Here is a 21297-nt window from a genome sequence, read left to right as displayed (position 1 = left end):
CACACCCAAACAATGTGAAGGTTCTCATTTCTGTTGATACTTTCCAAACATTATGTTTTTGTATATGTTCATAATAAACACGAAAAAAAAATTACACAATCCGCTGCTGAGTGTTTGTTGAAATTCAAAGTACAAAAACCTAAAACGATTGTTAAAATTGTTGCCAATTGATTCTGTCTAATCATTAATTAAGTAATATTTGCACCTGTATGGTTTTAGAGCTTGATGGCATGATAGGCTTAATATATCGACTTTTAATTACAATATTTACACTTTATTTGTTGCCTGATCCGGTCCATTAGAATGAATCGGTTGCCCATAAAACCTTTTGAATGAGTTTAGTTTGTGGTGTTTTTTTGTTTGTATTTATAAACTGAGATGAAGACATCCCTCCTGTAGATGTGCAGACAGCTGGATGCTCGGTGAGGACTTACTGTATACAAACAAGCGCCACTTTTGTGGTTTACATCAATGGGAAGAGAAAGTAGCTTTGAGTCATACGGTTTCCTCTTTAGGACCAAAGCCTTAATGCCACCAACATGTCGTATATAGCGTAACAGTACCCCCCACTCGCACATACACACACAACTCAATTGGGGCCTTTTCACTGAACAAAAGCAGTACACATCCGTTTGTGCGGGCTGAGTGGAAGAGGCTCTTTTGGTGGCTGCACCTGTCCTTTTTTATGAGCCTCTAATAAGCAGATAACTGTGTCTTCCACTGAGGGAGATACAGACTCCACCTTCTCCTTATTTGACTGAAATTAATTAGATCCTCCTTTTGAGGTCACGGCTGTGCATTAGCCACCATTTAGCCCTTTGAATGGTGCTCTCATTAGTGGGCTGTTAACGTACAGATTTGTTGTTTAATCCTTTCTTAGACACCAAGAGAATTTACAGATAATAGGAAATGATTAAAATGTTATGATGAACAGTTTCTTTTACATAATTCCAAAGTCCTTTTGACCTGTCACTCATTGAGCTGCTTCTTTCTTCCCACATGAGTCTGAAAGGACGCACAGACCTGCTCTAACTAAGTATGACCCTGTGTACAGTTTCCCATGTGATGTTACTGCCACCCTGTCCCACACGTGCTCACAGGTGGCTGCACGGTGTCTGTGTGTCGGTGAGTAGCAGCAGTGGTGCCCACGCCTGCGCACTGGTAGAGAAAGTCCTCCTTTGCTATCCGTGGTGTGGTGAGTAATTCAGCCATAATCCGCCTTTCTCCTCTCCCCTCTTCTTTCCCCTCTCCTCTCCCCCTCTCCTGTGGTTCCATTCATATTCTAATCACAGCTTTCGCTTCTCCAGCTCTCAGGCACTCCATCAGAGCCCTCCCAGCCTCGGGCTTTGCACTTTTACTTCCCCCCCTTTGTGACCGTTCCCTCTTCTGAGAGGCACACCAAAAATAAGGTTGCCACAGCGAAAGAGTGAGTGAAAAACAGGTGAAAATCCACCATCAAAAATCCACATTGGTGCAGTTTTTCCAATGTTTGATTGTGTGCCTGAGAACACGATGGCTCGAATCAAAAAAGTTATCCTAAAGATTGTTAATGGTTGAAGGAGGTGATAAACTCACCAAATGCAACAAGTGTCCATGGGATGTGAAATGTGAATTAAAATGAGAAGGAAAAGCAGGAGCGGCAGTTGTGTAGGCATGTATGTTTATATGGAGCTCTGGGGTGTATAAAAACGTATTAAATGCCATAATGGAAGACGGGGAGGCCACAGTGTTAAGACTGCGTAGATCTAAGCCTCTTTTTTTTTCGTTGGGAGGGAGCTTTTCTTATTCAAAACAGCTCCACAAAAGACTTCCAGTGAGCCTTGCCACATCCCCATCTGACTTGGGGCCATTCATCAGCCTTCCAAGCCTATCAATGACATGTCCCCATCAGGGCTCCTATAAAATCAGCCCCTTTCCCATGAAACATCAGCAAACATTTTGACGGGTCTGGCTTTCCCCCCGCTGGATTTCTGGAGTCTCTACCCCCCCCTTTCCTCCCTTATTCCCACCTCCCCCCTTATTCTCCGCCAACACCACCCTCTCTGGGCGAACCTCAGATCCTCAACATCTCCTGTGACGGGCAGTGGTCACGGAAACACACTGCGAGACAAGGGGAGAGCCGCTGAGGAGGGGGAAACGTGCACTAAGCCATTTTCTTGGAGGAGCCAGTGTCGTTGATGGGAAGAGGATGCATTGCGGGCTGCTGGAGGAGCCTGATATGGATTCCACAGGTCAGTCGTCTTATTCCGCTCTGCTTTGTCTGGATGTGTTGAGGGAACCAGCAGAAATGTTGTGTGAGCTTCTGCTGATGCTCTTCTGGAGGTCTCACACTTTCAATGCAGTCAGGAACTGTCCGGATGCTCGGCCGATGATTTTTCTCACGGTTTTCTCACTTGTTTCCTTTGAATTTTAATTTCCTAAATTATTTATGAATGACTGTTTTTGGTCACGCACATTTATCAGAAGTGCTGTTATGTTATAAGTGTTTCACTTGTTGCTTAATATATAAGTCACAGAAAGCAGGGAATTGCTATTAGATCTTTCAGTTGTGGCTCGGTCCAGTGGCTTCTAGTTTTTTACAGTTAAACCAACTTTAATGATCTTCGTTCATCATAATTAACAGTAGTAACAAATGCCCATAGAGGTTCAAAGTTATCTGTATTTGCTCTTCAGCTTATTTTTAAGTTTTGCTTAAGATTGGAACACTAAAGCAAAACTGAACTTTATTAGTTAAGAATAATCATTAATATATATTTGTATTTTATCGTGTTGACATACCTAGATTATTTGGTTTTCAGGAACAATAATGATTAAGGCCCATGCTGATAAAAGATTAAAATAAAAACAGTTAAGTCGTTTCAATGTGTTAAAATGTGTTAAGGGGATTTATTGAGTTTGGTTTAAGACATTTAAAATTGTTTACATTCTTAAAAATCACATTTGTAGTGTGCTGGTGCAGTGGAGAGTAGTTTAGCCCAGAATGTGTTAATAAATGAGAGAAGGTCCGTTTCACTTGTTGATCAAATTTAATCCAATTATTTAGATCCCATACTTATCTGTCCCTGTGGCAAATGAAGCGTAAGATCTGAGCCTCTGTGGAGAATTACCTCCACTTCAGTGGATTCACCTTTTTTATACAGGCTTTTTCTTTAGCCATGAGCAAAGACTGCCGATAATGATGATGCATGTCAGTCGGCCGTCAGTGAGTCACTAGAGTTACATTTCAAATGCAAAGGCTGTTTTATAATTGTTTAACATGCATTGTGTTTGGCGAGGAAAATACTGTTAGTCAGTTAGTAATGTGGGATGTGATGATAATAACAAACATTAATTAAAATCAATAAATAGTACATTTCTAATCATAAAATGTCACTACCATGGAGAGAAAACACTTGTTCCCTTTTCAGCGTGCCAGTTTTTATTTTCTGCTGTGCAGGGATGAGACATTTTGACCTCGTCTCGCAGCACATGCTGAACATCGAGCTGTAGATAACCCATCCCTCGTGTAAACTTTAAAACTTTTAAATATCTGCGACCTCCTCATGGGCTGCACCAACAGGTCGTCCTGCAAGGAGTCTGTCCTAGCAACAGCTGCTATATTTATGGTTGTCAGCTCACATGCAGAAAAAATAAGATTTAAAGAAATGTAATGTTTTTATTTTGTTAAAAGTAACATGTTGAGTACTGTATGTGCTGTGTTAACTTCCGAGGTAGTTTAGGCTGCTAATTTTAGGTTACTTAACATTTTATTCACCAGATTTAGTGGTAAATATAATACTTTTTAATCTATTTCTCTGTTTAGGACAAATACCCAAGTAATAGTGTCTAATTAGCGTCTTATTACAATACAACAATGAAAACACAACATTTTGCATTAATATAAACAAGAATAATAGTATTAATGTCCAATGCCCTTCCTAATTACACTTGTCAAATAAAGTTTGTATAACTAATACAACCAGAATTTTAAATGGATTTCCACTCTACGTATCAGGCTGTTTCTACATGAAAGCTTTGGTGATTTGCTGCAGCCTGCTCACAGAAAGCACACCAGTTGAGCTATTTTTAAGTAGAAATTAAAACGGGACAATGGCCTCTATTCCACCACTCTGCCTCAGTAATGTGCGCAGGCTCTTTTAAGAGAGTGTGTACTCTCGTAGTCTCCTGGGAACAATGCTGGATTCCTGCCGTCCTGGTGAAAACATTTCAAATAGAGCAATGGCCGCACCGCTGCCTATACAATTGATTGTTGTCAGCTCGCCCTGTCACATTACCAACAGTTAAAGTGTCCTGTATAGCTAGTGATTTGCACTGTTTATGTAAATACAGCTTTGGATCTATTATACTGTGGACAAAATGAGTTCACCTCAGGAAGTGAGTTTTTTTAACAGTGTCAGTTTCAACGATATTTTATACAAAGAAATTGAAAAACTGCTATTAACTGTTTGAGCCAAATTAAAATTAAAAGGCCTGTCGGCACATATTTAAATATCTTATTATTTTCGACTAGTTTCAAATAAACATGTCTCCCGTCCTGGAAGAGGTAACCCTCCTCTGTTGCTCTCCCCCGAGGTTTCTTCCATTTCCCCCATTAACTGTGGGGTTTCTTTGGACGTTTTTCCTTGTCCGATGTGAGGGTCTAAGGACAGAGGGTGTCTTATTCGTAATTCATATTCTGTAAGAACTGTAAAGTCCCCTGAGACTAGTGTAAGGTCTGTGATATTGGGATATATAAATAAACTTTGATTGATTGACAAACATAAAATCGTTTTTTGAGTTTACTAAGAGGCGACAATTTGTGCAGCTCTGTGATCTGTGGTCCTTCATGTCTTTTTTAGAGAGTTGGATTGAACGATGCCTCAACGAGAGTGAGAGCAAGCGATACTCCAGTCACACGTCTCTGGGGAACATGTCCAATGATGAACGTAAGCAGGACGAACACTGTTACACTAAAACCACTGACTTCACATCTCATAGCTGCTGTTTATCCATTAATACAATAAGTGTCATTTAATGATGACAGTTTCTATTATTGTGTCCGTTACACACACTTTCAATGGTGCTATATTTGTGACTGTAATTTGACATGAATAACTACGTTTTCATCCCTAAATCCTAAATGTGACGTGTGTTACAGATGAAGAAAAAGAAAACAACAGAGCCTCTAAACCACATTCGACACCGGCTACTCTTGAATGGTAAGTTACAAAAAGATATTTGTGTATATGTCTTTCAGTCGGATGAAAAACTTTAAGTGGAAAATTGTGAACAACAAAAAAACAACAATCTATGTCAAACAGCAGTAATCAAATGTAAAATGATGTAGGGAAGTCTTTGAATAAGTATTACTAAAGCTTCTATTCTCCAGATGAAATGTAAAACACTTGTGCTGAATATGCTATATATCCTTATAATTTTCAGTCATGCTTGATACCAAATTTGCCTCCTTGGTTCCCCGTATGTTTGCACATGGTGAGCAAATGTAGTATTTTGAAAATAAATCCTAATAACAAAGTCTTCAGTCTTATCATGATAATATAGGAGATGATTTTATTCTTATCTTTCCAAATGGGGAAGTTTGATGTGTCCTATCATAGAAAGATCTTATGCAAACAGTCTTAATGAGAAGAGCAGCTTTGACATGTATCAGATCTTTGTCCTCTGCTTGTATGAAATACAAACCCCACACATGCCTGTAGTTCATATCTTTCTGTCTGTTGCACTGCCCCATGACCAGTGACACCATTTACTAATAGTATTCAAAAAGCACATGGTCTAATGAATATTTATGCTGATTTAAGCTGCACTGCAGGGGGCTGAAACCCAGCGTGAGGAACATGAGTTGGGTCAATGTACCTTTTTAAAGAGAAGCATTATAGACATAAATGATGCTATAAGTGGCCTTTATGATAGTTTCACTCCGCATATAGAGACTTTTTTTTCTTTTGAGTGAAATTAAATACAGAAAAAATTACATTTTAAAAAGAAAAACCTCACAATACCTCTACATTTGCAACCATAATTTTTAACTGATGTTTGCGTTTTCATTGTAAAACCAGAAATAATATATTTGTTCCTTGGACGGCTTGGCCACTATTTGTTTTTGAGTTTGAGAAAGTCACTAAAATTAGGTTTATGTATTTAACAAGATCAATAGAGACTAGCCATTCATGAATAAACCAGTATTATGAAATACAAAGAAAAACTGAAAACATAAAAAAATGTTTCAGAAGACGAAGTAGAAGTCATAACTCTGATAACGACAGGAACGGCCTCTGACAGCTTTTATGTCCAGCAAGAACAAATATTAGATTTATTAAGAACTGAGCAATGAAGTTACACGAGCTCAGAAGGCAGAGAAAACATTGAAATCAGCATTGTACTATTCAATGATCTGAAAACAACTTGAAAAAATTGTGAAATTAAGTTCCTTGGTGTGGTTTTAGACCACAAAATCAGCTGGAAACCTCATATCACTCATGTAAAAGCAAAACTGGCTAAAACCATCGCAATTTTGGGAAAAGCCAGACACATTCTGGACTACAACTCATTGTATACTCTATATAACACACTAATATTGCCATATCGGATTTACTGTGTGGAGATTTGGGGAAACACGTACAAAACCAACCTACAGCCGTTAAGTACATTACAAAAAAGGCCTATAAGAGTTATCAATAATGTTGGATATCTTGAACACACTAATGTATTATTTTTGAAGTCACACATATTGAAGTTCATTGATCTGGTTAAATTTAAAACGGCACAAATCATGTACAGAGCAAGACATAATCTACTTCCTAGGAAATTAAAAAAATTGTTCGTAGACAGAGAGGGTGGGTATAATTTGAGAGGAAATCTACATTTTAAACAACTCAAGGTCAGTCTGTTTTTCACATTTATTATTATTTTTTTTTTTTAAATCTGTTCGAAATAAAGATGGAAATTAAATTAAATGAAGATACTAACACACATGTTTTATATTTATTTTAAATGTAAGTAATGATGCAGGTGAGATGGTGGCAGGGTTTAATATTGACTGCATTGAATATAGCAACTTTATGTAGTTTGTTAACGCTCTGAAGATCCAGACTCTGTGTATTCTAGCATTTTTACAAAATGGACGTTACATGTATTAAAACTAACAGGGCCCCTCATACTATGAACATATTTGATTAATAAGTGAAGGAGTTGTTCCTAACATTTAAAAAAACAACATATACGCTCATTGTAAAATATGTCAGCCATGTTATATTTTAAATCACTACAGACCTATTTGCAGTTTTTTTTGCAGCAGAGATTTTCTTCTAACTGCGTTATCTGCCGTTTGAATTGAGTAAAAATGCAGATGATGTGTTAGGGGCTGTCTTTACTAATACAAACTGTAGAAAAGATTTCAAAACCATAAATGATACAAAAAATCCATCTTTTACCAAATCTGCCACAAAACAAGTGACATGTTTAAAGGAGGGAAATACACATCAGAAATCACAGCAATTATACTGGTGTTCCTCAAGGCTCATATTTGGGTCAATCCCTATTTGATTTATTCTCATTTTGTTGTTCCTGCAAGGAGTTACACAGACAATGTGATTAAATATGTTTGCAATGATCCTTATTTACGGCTAGTTGACAAGCCTGTCAGCATGTTTGTAGCAGGAAACACAGCACGCATTCAGATGTTTTTTTGAGGCTTCAAAACTGCATTGAGTTTTTACTTTGTTAGGGAAATACTGCAAATACAACTTCCACAATCACAGATCTGACTATCTGATGCATTATCAAGTGCTTTACAGAACAAAATATCCAAACATTGTAGATGGAGCACAATTAATAAAAACATTTAAAAAAAAAAAAAAAATGCATTTTTAAACTTTGGAACTGTAAATCAGGTGTCTCTTTCCGTCATATAAATTACTCTTAGCAAGTAGAAACAGTCATGAAATAAACAAAAACCAATCACTGCATCCATTTATTTAGCTGACGTTAATTTAATCTGGCTTTTTAAACATTTACACAGTGAAGTACTGCTTTTTTGTTGTGTACTGAACATCCTAATTATGATCCACAGGCTAGAAGAGAACTATGAGATAGCTGAAGGTGTGTGTATCCCCAGAAGTGCCCTCTACATGCACTACCTAGACTTCAGTGAGAAGCAAGACACGCAGCCTGTGAACGCAGCCAGCTTCGGAAAGGTACGATTTAAACAGAGATGAAGTAAAGATGAAGGTCTAGCAATCCTTCCCTTTGTCCATCCAGTTTAACTCGTGATCATTTTTAAAATGTCTGGATAACACATGAAACTACATCTCTAGTTTTTCTTGTGTTTTAGTGTACATATATATTATATGTGTTACACACTGTGAATTAAAAGTAATCAGAGCAAAATGACTCAGAATTAGAAATCTTTATTGGATGTTTTACGAAAGCAATAATCTCATGCGCTAAATCAGCCGTGAGCATCAGTGTGACCATTGCATGCCTGGCTTGGTTCTGTGCAGCTCTCTGGCTGCTGTTGAAGTAATATCCACTGCAGCTCAGTGTGACGCGAGCAAAGCTCTGCGCTCGCTCACTGAACACATAATCTCGAGCCAAAGGAGATGTGCTTTGGTCTGTTCCCACAACCCCAAGAAGTTCCTCAGCCTTGCTACCCCCAGCCATCCCGGTACCCTGGACTCAGGCCCCAACCCCCAACCCTGCCCACCCCCACCCCTCCGCAGCTCCTGTCGGAAGATATTGAAAAAGAGAAGGGGCCTGGATTAATGTGTAATTAAAGGAAATTTGGAAGGGTGAGATGTTGCGGAATGTTAGATCAGTGGCTGGAGCAGTGTGGGGTGTCCTTTAGGAAGGCTTCATTGATTCAGGACAAACAAACGAGAGAGGGCCCGGACTGCCTCCCTGTCTGCTCATTTATCAAGCGGGGCCTGACAGAAACTTCACAGCTTGGCCTCTTTTTTCATCCCACACAATGGAGAGCTACACTGTTTGCTAAAGTTTCTGCACCATGAGTTGGACCAAGGAGCCAATCTCTTTGGACAAAAAGAGAGGAAAGGAAGAAGGAGGGAGTGAAGAAGAGAAAGAGAGTGAGAAGGAGAGAGGACGGGTGGGTGGACAGATGAGGGGAGACTGTTGATATAGGGAAAAAGTAATACCCCTGGATGTCATAAATGGTTGGCTCTCAAAGCTTGTGTTCTCCTCTCAGACCTCCCTGTGGATACAGCGCTGAGACTTTAATGTTGTGCAAACTTTATCAGGCAAAAATACACTCACAAATGTACATTTTATAAAGATCTTATTGTATGGCTCCTTTTATCACTTGTATCCATATTTATATTATAATAGTATAATTTTTTTTCTTTACTTTCATGAATTACTTAGAATGAATTTGGTGTAACCTTGCACTCTTTAGTTAAAGCACACTGACTAACGTTTTCTCTCCTACACCGAACAGATCATAAGGCAACAGTTTCCAGCATTAACTACCCGAAGACTGGGGACAAGAGGGCAGTCTAAGTAAGTTGTTCTTTTTACATATTTCTCACTTATTATCAGACCCTCTCCCCAAAAACTGAGAACAATTTCAATCAAACATGAAAATGCAGCAACAGAACATATCAAATGAAATAAATATTAACAGTTTAACACAAACAAGTTGTCAAGCCTTAGATTGAAGTAACACAGGATAACAACACGAACAAATAATGTTGTAATATATTTGTACAGAATATCTACACTTTCTTAACCAGAGTCAAAGCATTCACCACATGTAATGTTGGTTAAGATCTGAAGTTGTTTTTAATAAGATTATTTTGTTCTTTCAAAATATATAGAGAGAAATCAGAGAGCAAGATCAAATCCTATGAAACGAACCTTTTCTACAAATGTATAAAGCATTCTAACAAATGTATTAGTTGGATATAAATGTGGTAAATGCTTGTATGCTGCTCGTGCTCTTTCTGCATGTCATGTATTTTTGCTATGTATATAAATGTCATGTTCTTGTATGTTGTATGTGAGGGCACTGCGGATGGAAATTAGCTTAAAGCTAAAAATCCGGCTCATTTACGCTTGTAAGCATTGTTTTGTTTTAAAGTGTTCATGATGTGCACTGTCCCGGTTCAAATTCAATTTCTAAAAGCGTTTTTTTCCTTTTCATTGCTTTTTTTAGCCCAGTTTTCTAAAGCTGCAGTTTGAAGTGTTTGTACTTAGAAGATGTTATTCAAGCGTTCCCCCTCTGCTCTCCTCAGGTACCACTACTACGGCATAGCGGTGAAGGAGTCCTCTCAGTATTACGATGTGATGTACTCCAAAAAGGGAGCTGCGTGGGTGAACGAGACGGGGAAGAAAGAGGTCACAAAGCAGACAGTGGCGTATTCACCGCGCTCCAAACTGGGGACACTCCTGCCAGAGTTTCCAAATGTCAAAGACCTAAATTTGCCCGCCAACCTGTCAGAAGAGAGGGTAAACAGGAGTTTTAAAAGTCCATCCTTACAGCAACCCCCCTTCTCCCCAACTCTCCCTGCCATCTCACCATCTCTGCGCCCCCTCTGGCTCCAGCCTTTTATCTGCCGGGACCTTCACAGGGTTTGCATTTAGAGAAGGACCTTGAGGATTTATATGCTGGCTCCTCACTAACTCTTAATCTTTGGGGGAGATAATAAGATCTAGCAACGAACAAAGGATAGGCACTAGCTGTCCGGCTTTTAAAGAGGGGCCATGATTTTAAATGGTTTGTGTTTTGCTGATCTCTAAAGCTCGTTTTATATTACTCGGCTCCAGCCTAGACCTGTAACATGTATTTATTGGTTCTCATGCTTTGTACAAGATTTATTCTCTTGTTTTTCTACTGCTCTTTTTACTTTTCCCAAACAGATAAAAGCTGTTAAGTTTGTGATGCAATTAGATTAATCCTGCGTTGTTACCCACAGGTGTCAACCTTCATCATGATGTACAGAACGCACTGTCAGAGGATACTGGACACTGTTATTAGAGCCAACTTCGATGAGGCAAGTTACTCCCCTTTTCAAACCATTTCAACAAACAGTTTGATTCTATTTTATGAATTCCAATAGATGTCAATGTTAAAAGAAGACCCTTTATTTCCTGTAGTATTGACTATCATGTTGTGTGTGTTACTTTCAGGTCCAAAGCTTCTTGCTGCACTTCTGGCAGGGCATGCCCCCCCACATGCTCCCTGTCCTCGGCTCCAACACCGTGGTGAACATAGTCGGTGTTTGTGACTCCATCCTCTACAAGGCCATCTCTGGGGTGCTGATGCCCACCGTCCTGCAAGCACTGCCTGATAGGTGAGCACCTGTTGAGAAACCTTCACTCTAAAATTGTGTTACATTTTCTGTTACTAAAACTGGATAGGATGTATGGATGTCTTTTACTGCTCTGACTTCATAGCATTTATAGACATTTGTTTTGCAGTCTGAACTCCAGCTGCTGCATTAACGTAATGCCATGGTTGAGATTCAGTTTGGTAATTTAAGCTGTTTACCAAACATTAGGCTGCCTAGCAGTTTTTCCTTCATAACAATAATACAATTTACTTCCAAGGCTCACTTCTTGCTGTACTATACCTTTTACTATTTAATACTGTTAAATAAGCAGCATAATATATGATGTGTACCATTGTGTAAAACACAGTGTTCATTGCAGTTACATAGCATGTCTTTCTCATGGTCTGCATGAACACCAGTCGGGTTCATTTCAAAAAAGTGAAAGGGTTTGCTGTGGTCTGATTCTTTGAGTATTTTTGAATACGTAGCTTATTGAAAATGTAATTGTTACTGCTGAAATTATAAGTTAAAACCTCAGTTTGACGAAACGTATTAATTGTCAAAAAGAAATTCAGGCATAATCAACATAAATGACCTGGACTCCTAAATCGAGCTGTTTTTCTCTATCACATGTGAAATTAAACTAAATATCATTGTTTTGTGGAAAAGTCCTCATCTTTTTTATTTTTACTATTTTTTTATATTTATCAAATATTATACATATATTTATATATATATACATATACTGAGATCTTTGGTATGTTATAAGTGTGTGTATTGTTTGCAACCTGATGCATTAAAGACTAAAAACATAGCATTAGCTGCTCACCAAAGCTGGGCGCGCTGTGGAGGGTCATATCCCGGATGACTCTGGTACCAAAGCACGACCACATGAGCAGGAACTGTTAGGCCACCCGGGCCTCTTCGCTGCCACCAAGTCTGTCAATACATAAACATTGACAGACTTGATACAGGGAATAAATGGCCATTATTAATATTCTTTATGGTTTTAATAATGTTTCTGTTTTCTCTCATCCACACAGTTTGACTCAGGTTATTCGAAAATTTGCCAAACAACTTGATGAGTGGCTCAAAATAGCACTTCACGAACTTCCTGAAAACCTGAGGAATATCAAATTTGAATGTAACTATAACATCACATCTCAACATAATGTACTTCTTAAGAATGTTATTTTAAAACAGAAATGTTACATGATAACAATACTAACCATGTTTTTCTTGTTTTCAGTATCAAGGAGATTTTCCCAGATTCTAAAGCGGCAAACATCATTAAACCATCTCTGTCAGGTGCATATCTTGTTCTGAATGTTTTTTTAATAAAATCCATATGAACAAACAGAGCTGATAAGGGATATGGGTATGCTCGTGTTGGTAATATTGTCGATTTATCTGTCCCCAGGCGTCTCGGACTGTGATAAACAGTACCGACATTACCTTTCAAATGCTGGAGGACTGGAGGAATGTGGACTTGAACAGCATCACTAAGCAGACACTTTACACCATGGAGGACTCACAAGATGATCACAGGCAGCTTATTATCCACTGTAAGTCCACGCTTTAAACTGACTCTAACACACCCAGCCAGAATGACACTCTACTGCCACGCAGAGTGACAATCCTTCCCACGACCGGCGGAGCCAAAGCATTAATGATGGAGAGCAAAAGGTTAGACAAGTTTGCTCTCCCCTGAAACACCCTGCAGAGCATCTCCAATTCACTCCGGCATCACTCCTCTGAATCTGTCCTGATGGGGTCAGAGGTCAAAGGTCATGGAAGTTGGGAGTTTTTTTGTTTTAGAGTGATGTAAAACACCATTTAACCTGAGGATCTCTCTCCTGTCTCAGTGTATCAGGAGTTTGACCGTCTGTTGGAGGAGCAGTCTCCCATCGAGGCGTACATCGAGTGGCTGGACTCCATGGTGGACCGCTGTGTCGTCAAGGTCAGACAGCAAATACTTTTTTTTCACTCATTTTGATAAAGATTTGGGTTAAAACCTCGTCTGACTCAGCATTAACTTATTCACAAATAAAGTTAATATATTTTCAATGTTTGATACTACGAAGTGATTTTAGCTAAATGATTCAAGTGTTTGCGCAGCAGAAGTCCGATTATTCTGCCCTTAAAAAGACACCTGTGGCTGAAAGACACTCGTCTCTGCGTGTCTTTCTTACACAGAGGCACTTACGCTGCAATCCTCCCAGTTAATGATGTCTTCAAGCTTCCCATTTGCGTCCATTATGTGCCAGATATGGGCTTGTAAAATCTGGTCGCCCTGGCAACGTCTTGGGCTGCTCAGACAATAGTTCAATAGGAAGGCGTGTCCCCGGGGGCAAATTAAATAGTTGACTTGTTGACATGTTTTTCGTTCCTGAGGGTTAAGCCCCAATGCGGACCCAGGGGTTAATTCTACCCCGGCTTCCCAACCCTTCCCCCTCCTTTCTCATGGAAATGTTCTCTCTCTCTAGGTGGCAGCGAAGAGGCCCGGGTGCCTGAAGAAGGTGGCCCAACAGTTCCTGCTCATGTGGTCGTGCTTTGGTACCAGAGTCATCCGGGATATGACCCTCCACAGCGCGCCCAGCTTTGGTGAGCAGCTAATGCTATGTTTTTAGTCTTTAATGCATCAGGTTGCAAACAATACACACACTTATAACATACCAAAGATCTCAGTGGTAAAACATGTGTTAAGCAACAACATAACTTCTTCAATTGCAAATAAAGAGTTTCTTCTTCTATAACAGGCTCTGTGAATAAAACCGTCCACTATTAAGGCTTGTGTATCCCTTAAATCAAAATATCATCGTTGAATCTTGCTTTTCTTATGGCAGAATTATTTTAATTTTTTTCACGAGGCAACACTTTTGTAATTTAGATTATGCGTAACATTAATGGACCAACCTTCCTATTACATAACTGTATATGATAATTTTTTTGCTGAGCATCAATACTAAATTATATTAAATTAAAGATTGAATATCGCTTATCCAGGGATTTTATACCTTTTATACATCCCAGCTAAAGATCTTTTTGGTAAGCTGCAACACCGAAACGTTGTAAAAAGCAGTGTTGAACTATAAACGTGTGCATATTTACTATTTCTAGGGATCAGCAGCAACAAATAAACATTTCTTAATTCTTTTTTAAATTGTATTGTTCTCAGTTCTCAAATAAGGAAAGAGGAGAAACAAATAAAATGGCTGCTCTAATAGCTTGTTGATTGTATTAAGAGAAGAGTAGTTCAAATAAAATGGCGTGTCTTTCCTCTGCGTGGCCCGGTCTGTGAATATCAAAGACACAGCTGGTTGCAGTGTTTTGATAAAGCAGGTCTCTGTGCACAAACAGCTAATTAACAAAAGGCGCCCCTCCCCTCTCCCGATGTGTTTGCCTGTATTTTCCATTTTATGACCGGTCAGTGTTACACCCCTCTCCCTTGAATGGCCACAAGTTTTTATTATGCGCACGGCAGCGGCAGGGACCCGCACAATGACACAATTGTGACACTTCCCTCACATGCCACAGTCTCCTCTTCCGTGTGACCCCGGGGTCAGCTGACATATTTCTGGCACTGACTCGGTACACGGAAACAAGCGTACGCGCTTCTTTTTAATAACAGCCGCCCTCATGTCACTCTGCAGGATGTGGTGTCATCGCTCAGATGCTTTTAGAATCGCTTTAGTTGTAACAGCCGTCATCATTTATGACCATAATAAAGATGCAAGGATTAGTTGATTAATGGCAAATGTAGTTACGAAGATTTTTGGTTTTATTTGATGTCCACCTTTTTAAGACATCACCTTGGACTTTCAGAGTCTAGGACAGACTTTTTTTAACTTATTTCTGCCATTCAATAGACCAACATGTAATAGATAAATAGATAAGGGAACATCCTTTGTCACACTGTGTGTTTTTTACAAAAAAATAACTTCTAAAACAAGTGTGAGTCGTCTTCCTTCTGTATATAACTAGTCCTGTCTTCTGTACGCAGGGTCCTTCCACCTGATCCATCTCATGTTTGATGATTATGTGCTCTACCTGCTGGAGTCCCTGCACTGCCAGGAGAGAGCCATCGAGCTCATGAGGGCCATGAAGGCAGAGGGCAGCACAGGTGAGATCATTAATGACAGTATAGCTGCAAACATGCCTTGCAGGGTAGTAGAATAAGTGGATTGTATCACTCAAACGGTCCTAGCATGATGCGCTGTTATTTGTTGAAATCGTTGGCATGCTTTTTTCACTTAGATTTGTGTCGATTTACTTTGTTGTGGGGACTTTATTCAGTTTGTCACTTTATTTTGTACACAGTTCATATGCTTTGCCCCCATATGTGTGTTTTCCTTGTACACATTCAGCTACCACTCACAAAGAGTTTAACCCTTCAAAGTAATAATTATTGTACATGAGAATAATATTTGGCTCAAACAAACTGTACTAAAAACAGCTGTCAAAAAAGATGAGGATAAAATAAAGACAATTTAAGAATATAAATGTTGTTGTCCAGGAAATAAATGGGAGTAGCTGAGAAAGCACAAGTGGTGGGATTTTAGGGAATTTTGAGTGATGAGAGAGTAACTTCATATTTTTTTATTTGATAAGACTGTCTAATAGTCTGTCCTCTCTTGACTCCTTCAGCAGAGAGAGAGGAGGAATTCCCGGTGAAAGAACCCACCCCCACCTCCCCCTCTCCAGGATCCTTCTCTCCCGCTCGCTCGGTGCACTCAGTGGGCGTTTCCTCGGCCAGCTCCCCCACTGCAGCCGTGTCCCCGGAGTTCAGCGGGGTCCCCACCACCACAGGTGAGACCCTCCACTCAGTCACACACAGACATGCTCTCACCGCACATAGCTTCTTGGAGCCAACACATTTTCTTTGTGTCCGTATATGTGTCTACCAGGCGCTGTTCAGTCATATACCTGGTCCCTTACATACACAGTGACAACAGCCGGCGGCTCCACTCCTGAGGCCGGACAGCAGCTGTCCTGCATGAGGAACAGCGCTCCAGTCCCCCCACCATCCTCCACCCACCGCCTGCCTGTGTACAGAGAGGAGCATGGGTAATTATTATGATTTAAGCATTAAATTATTTGTATTTATATGTTGGGAAATTTCTTTAATGGGTTTTAACTTTCTTACCTCATTCCAGGTATACTGGTAGCTACAACTATGGAAGCTACGCCAACCAGCACCCTCACTCCATCCAGAGCCAGTATCCCAGTCTGGCCCATGATCCGGCGATCCCACCCCCCCTCCACTACTCCGCCTACCACCGCTCTTCTGCACAGGTCAGTACCAGGCACCTTCATTACAATGAACATAAAGCATACATTAAAGCAAGAGTCCTTATTCCAATATTGTACATGATTAATAGTACTGACATATTATCACCAACATTTACTCAAACATTCAAAGGTAAAACAATTGATAGATTGTATCCTAACGAAAAGGTTGGCATTCAGTAGTTTTTACAAAACAATGATACAAATAGGGCCTTAAGAGTAAAAACAAAACAATAGGACAAAATCCAGACAGTCAGAATGCTGTCAATATTAGTGTCTGTGGTGCTGGAAATATCACAAATGTAACATAATTAAGAAGTAATTACATAATACAGTGCAGGAATAATGATTACAATTTATAATATAAAATACAAATGAAATTACAGTTTATAACTGGATACAAATGTGGTTTGTGCAAAGCCTAACTTCACAAGTAACTGACCAACAGTTCAGCAGCATACTTAAGATTGTGTTTCAAATATGAAACTTAGTAACCGTAGTTGTCAGGTAAAATGTGATAGAGAAAGTGTTCAATCTTTATCTCTGAAATGTCATGGAGTAGAAGTATAAAGTTGCATTTAATGGGATTACTTAAATTAAATAGGTGTTACCTACATTTTAACTGTTGATTTCTCACTGGCGAGATTAGCACCTTGTTTAAATTGCAGATAAGGATGATGTCCATAGAGAGAGATGAAAATGAGTGTGACATTACTCAATAACATAAAACAAATGTTTCTGATGTTTGCAAAAATATCTGTGAATACGAGCGTGTGTCGACTAAGTGTTACTAATGGTTCAACTGAATGAGTCTACACTGCAGAGCAGTTTGCAATTGTGCTATGTTTGTTAATTATGATAAGATCAAATTGGAAGAAGAAGATAACAATGTGCAAAAATGTGCCCATTTGTTAGTATACAACATTTACATAAATATCTCAATATTAGAGAATTTGTGTGGAGGCTATGCTTTGAAGTCAGATGAAGACTGAAGATTTAAACAGGAGGAGGTGAGATGAGATTAAGACGCTGATTTTACAGCTCGTGTAGCGCCTGGAGTGAGTTTACTCTTTTGATGGTAATTTCCCGTGGAGGGCCCTCCAGCTGACATCAGCTGGGCCTCAGCGGTCGCAGTGTGTCTAACAGTCCAGAATCAGCCTCTCTACACAGCGGAAGCAGACAGAGAAAGGTGGCTTGGCCGGGCCAAGAGAGGCCCTGCTCTGTTACTCCTCTTTCCACTTCTCAATAGTCTCTTCATCTGTTTGAGCCAGTAGCCCGGAGCAGAGCAAGGGGGCGTTTATTAAAATATTGTTATTCAATGGTCTCTTTTCTGCTTGTGAACAAGAGGCAGCTGAGCCGTCTGTTCTGCTCTCTGACCTGCACTGACTGTCTTTTTCCATGCCATGATCCCTCATAATGGAATCAACTGTCGTGTTTATATTTAGTGAGAAAAGGAAAAGGGTGCTACTTCCACTTTTTTTTTTTAAGCCTGTCTGAGCTTAAATCGGGCACAATGCCTGTGCTTTGTCCGTGTGAGAGGTTGGGGATGGAGCTGAGATGAAAACAAAACCTTGTCGGATCCCCATCTGTTCAAAATATTGTTGTCATCTCGCAGATTTAGTCGGAGCTGTTTGGCATCAGTCACCAAAGGCAACAAAAATAACACCGGAAAACCACTCTTTCAGCGGAGCTAGAGTCTAATTTTCTTAAGTGGCTTAATTTTCTATTTCGACACTGGTACAACTTGTGAAGCAATTTCCCCTGACAGGAAATTACCATCAGCAGGGTCAGTTCACACCCAACGCTACAGAGCGAACAAAGCGTCCTATAAGATATTGGCTGGACTAAAGCTACCTTTGAGGACACTGCGGTCATGTCCTCTGTACGTGCTCTGGGAATATTTTGGTTTCAGCAAGTCAGAACTGCATGTTGAAGTTTGACTACTTTTATCCCGATTAATAAAGTAAAGGATCCCGTATTTCTACATTTGTTTATTCCTGGCAACATTTTGAAATTCATTAAAGGAATAGTTGATGTTTTGGGAAAGGCACTTTTTTGCCAACTTTTGATTGATTGAAGATTGATACCAATCTCATATCTGTTTATAGGGCTACATCCACCAGCTGATTATATTAGCTTAGCATAAAGACTGGCTTGTTGAATTGCCTTGTGTTGAAAGGTGCTATATAAATAAACTTGCCATGCCTTGCCTTGGAGACTCATGGAAACAGCTAGTTGAGCTTCAAAGGGTACAACGTTTGCTTTATCAGTTAGCTCATTAACTAATGTTGACTACTAACACACTGACACGTTGCATCTTATATCGTCTGTACGATGTAACATCCTGAGAGAAACCAGAACAAAAATGTGACCTTTCCTGATCAGTTGTTGCTCAGAGTTGTTGCTGTTCAGGTCCAGATTTGTTTTTTTAAATGAAATTGGCTGCCAAATCTGAACGTCTTAATATTCAATTACTTGATTCATTGATTATTCAAATCACTGATAATGAGTCTTATAGGATATTCTGATATCGTCGCTGCATATGCTAGGCTTCTCACAATCCTTAATGCCACTGCACCAGCATAACTTATTTCCTCTTCTCCTCCACAGTACCAGCTCAACGGCCAGATGGCTCGGATGGAGCCTTGCTTGATGGGCAGCACTCCTCGGTTGCACCCGGCACCTGTCGCCCCCCGGTGGCCAGATGTGTCGCCAGCTAACAGCTGTTACACCAGCCCACCTATGCATTCATCGCGCTATGCTGCCTCTGGTGACATGTACTCTCCCCTGGGCCCACGCAGGAACTCAGAGTACGAACACTCGCAGCATTTCCCCGGCTTTGCCTACATAAACGGGGAGGCCACCACAGGCTGGGCGAAATAAACTCAATCACTGCTGTGGACAGCCGTGAGCAACTCCAGGCCTTCCAAACGGGTGGATGCAAAGACTCTGAACACTTCCGATCAAGTACATCACAATAGGAGGACTAGAGAATGGAAAGTACCGATGCAAGGTATAAGGAATCATGGTATGGACGAACTGACAATTTGAAATGACTGATGATTGTGGTGTAACTTGTGCCGAGGTTTAATGACATTTCTTCAACACTTTTGCTCACTGCTGGAGGAAAATAATCATGTATGTTGAACCTGCAGCAAAATCATTTCACATGTGCAATGCTGCTGCCAAGCTGTGCCTTTTGTTTTAAGGAATGTACACCTCTGTTTCCCTCGTAATCAACAAAATATCCCATCAACACTCAGTCAGTTTGTCAATAACTGACAGATCAGTGTGCCGTAAGCTGTGTATCCTCAGTAAACCGCTGCATCCTCCCGTTGCTCAGCTATGTGCAGCATCCTGTCGTGGGCTCGCTGCAGCAAGTTGGTTTGCTGCAGGATGGATGATCTGCACTGCCTTAACGTTACCAGTTTATACAGCGGCACAAATCCAAGCATAACAAATCATAGGACAGATATAAACTCCTTGATCAGTGTGTTAAGGTGTCTCCATCTTGGATAGTTTTTTTTAATGATTGAATGCTGTGACTCAAAAACAACTGTGTGAGTGTATTCTGTCGCGAGCTTTTTTGCTGTTTTCCCGTGACAATATAAATATATATATATATATATATAGTATGTATTTTCTGTAACTTTGTAACATGGTGTATCCTTTATTTTCTATGTTACAATTGGTACTTTGTTCTCTGTTTTGTATGGTTAGTGAAAGATGCACTAACCTAGGTTTGTGTGTTTTATGATGCACTCAAAGCTACTGAGGACCTATTACCCTATGGGTATTTATAAAAAGGGAAATTATCAAAGTGTACAGTAACATAAAGTCTAGTCACTTTCTGTAAATAAAAGCACTGGAAACCGTCTGTGGTGACGATTTAAAATCTTTGTCAAATGTGTCTTTGTCCAAACGTTTTCTTGGTTCTTTTATAATCATGCACGAACATTTCCAAATGTTAGCAAAATTCAATTAAACACATTATTGTATCGGGTTAATTACCAAAATGAACGTCAGCACTAAAGTTAAGTCTTTGTTCTTTGATTTATTATATAATTGTATTTTAATGTTTGACTATAAAACAGCTTTAAATGTATTTTATTGATTTGTTATTTAAAATGTTACTTTAATTGACTAAATATGACATCTTTATTTCTAATGATGGAAAGGTCTATTTCACAATGCGTCTCTCCACTTTCAGCTTCCATCAAATTTCCAGTTCACACTTTGTTGTTGGAGAAAGAAAAACATTTTCTGAAGTCGTCTGAGCTGATTGTTGCTTCTCTCTCCTCATGCAGTGACAACACGGTGGGGGGCTGGGCCCGTGGAACAAGGGCCACACTGCAGAAAGAATTACATTTCTATAGAGAGAATTTCCTGCTGTGCTGGGGTCATTGCACCTCAGTCCCGTAACCTTTGACCTCTGACCCCTGCCGAAATTTGTATTTATTGGTACATAGATCCTCTGTGTTATGGCTCTCCAAAATCCTTTGGGATTCACAACCGACCAGATAAACCTGTTAATGCATAAAAAATGGCACCCCATCATTTTGGTATAATCAGCTGAGCTCAGTTTCAATATCCACGTGTTGAAGATTTCAGAGGGAGATTTAATGTTTTCGGTGTGTTTGCAACAGGACGTCCCTGTCAGCTGTGAGAAACATGTCCTGCATAACCAGTAGCTCTCATCTTTTATGTGCTTTAAAATAAATCT

The 21297-nt window shown here is 39.7% G+C and overlaps 1 protein-coding gene across 3 annotated transcripts; it reads left to right on the top strand.

Annotated features, from left to right (window-relative positions):
- Nucleotides 1-45: 45 nt before the first annotated feature.
- Nucleotides 46-20469, top strand: rfx4 (regulatory factor X, 4). 3 transcript variants are annotated; one of them, XM_010774430.1, is made up of 19 exons: nt 46-1195; nt 1308-2231; nt 4839-4925; nt 5138-5198; nt 8072-8195; nt 9452-9513; nt 10248-10461; nt 10929-11006; nt 11143-11306; nt 12329-12429; nt 12535-12593; nt 12706-12850; nt 13151-13245; nt 13772-13889; nt 15289-15408; nt 15936-16094; nt 16193-16352; nt 16442-16580; nt 19185-20469. In XM_010774430.1, the coding sequence occupies exons 2-19, from the start codon at nt 2189-2191 to the stop codon at nt 19455-19457; spliced, it is 2202 nt and encodes a 733-aa protein (XP_010772732.1). In that variant the 5' UTR covers nt 46-1195; nt 1308-2188; the 3' UTR covers nt 19458-20469. The 3 variants fall into 3 exon arrangements, with proteins under 3 accessions (XP_010772732.1, XP_010772733.1, XP_010772731.1); XM_010774431.1 differs by having other exon boundaries at nt 15933-16094; nt 16232-16352; XM_010774429.1 differs by having other exon boundaries at nt 15933-16094.
- Nucleotides 20470-21297: the final 828 nt, after the last annotated feature.

Source organism: Notothenia coriiceps, unplaced genomic scaffold, assembly GCF_000735185.1.
Source record: "Notothenia coriiceps isolate Sejong01 unplaced genomic scaffold, NC01 NC01_scaffold00014015, whole genome shotgun sequence".
NCBI classification, from domain to species: domain Eukaryota; kingdom Metazoa; phylum Chordata; class Actinopteri; order Perciformes; family Nototheniidae; genus Notothenia; species Notothenia coriiceps.
This window is presented reverse-complemented; position numbering and strand designations above follow the sequence as displayed.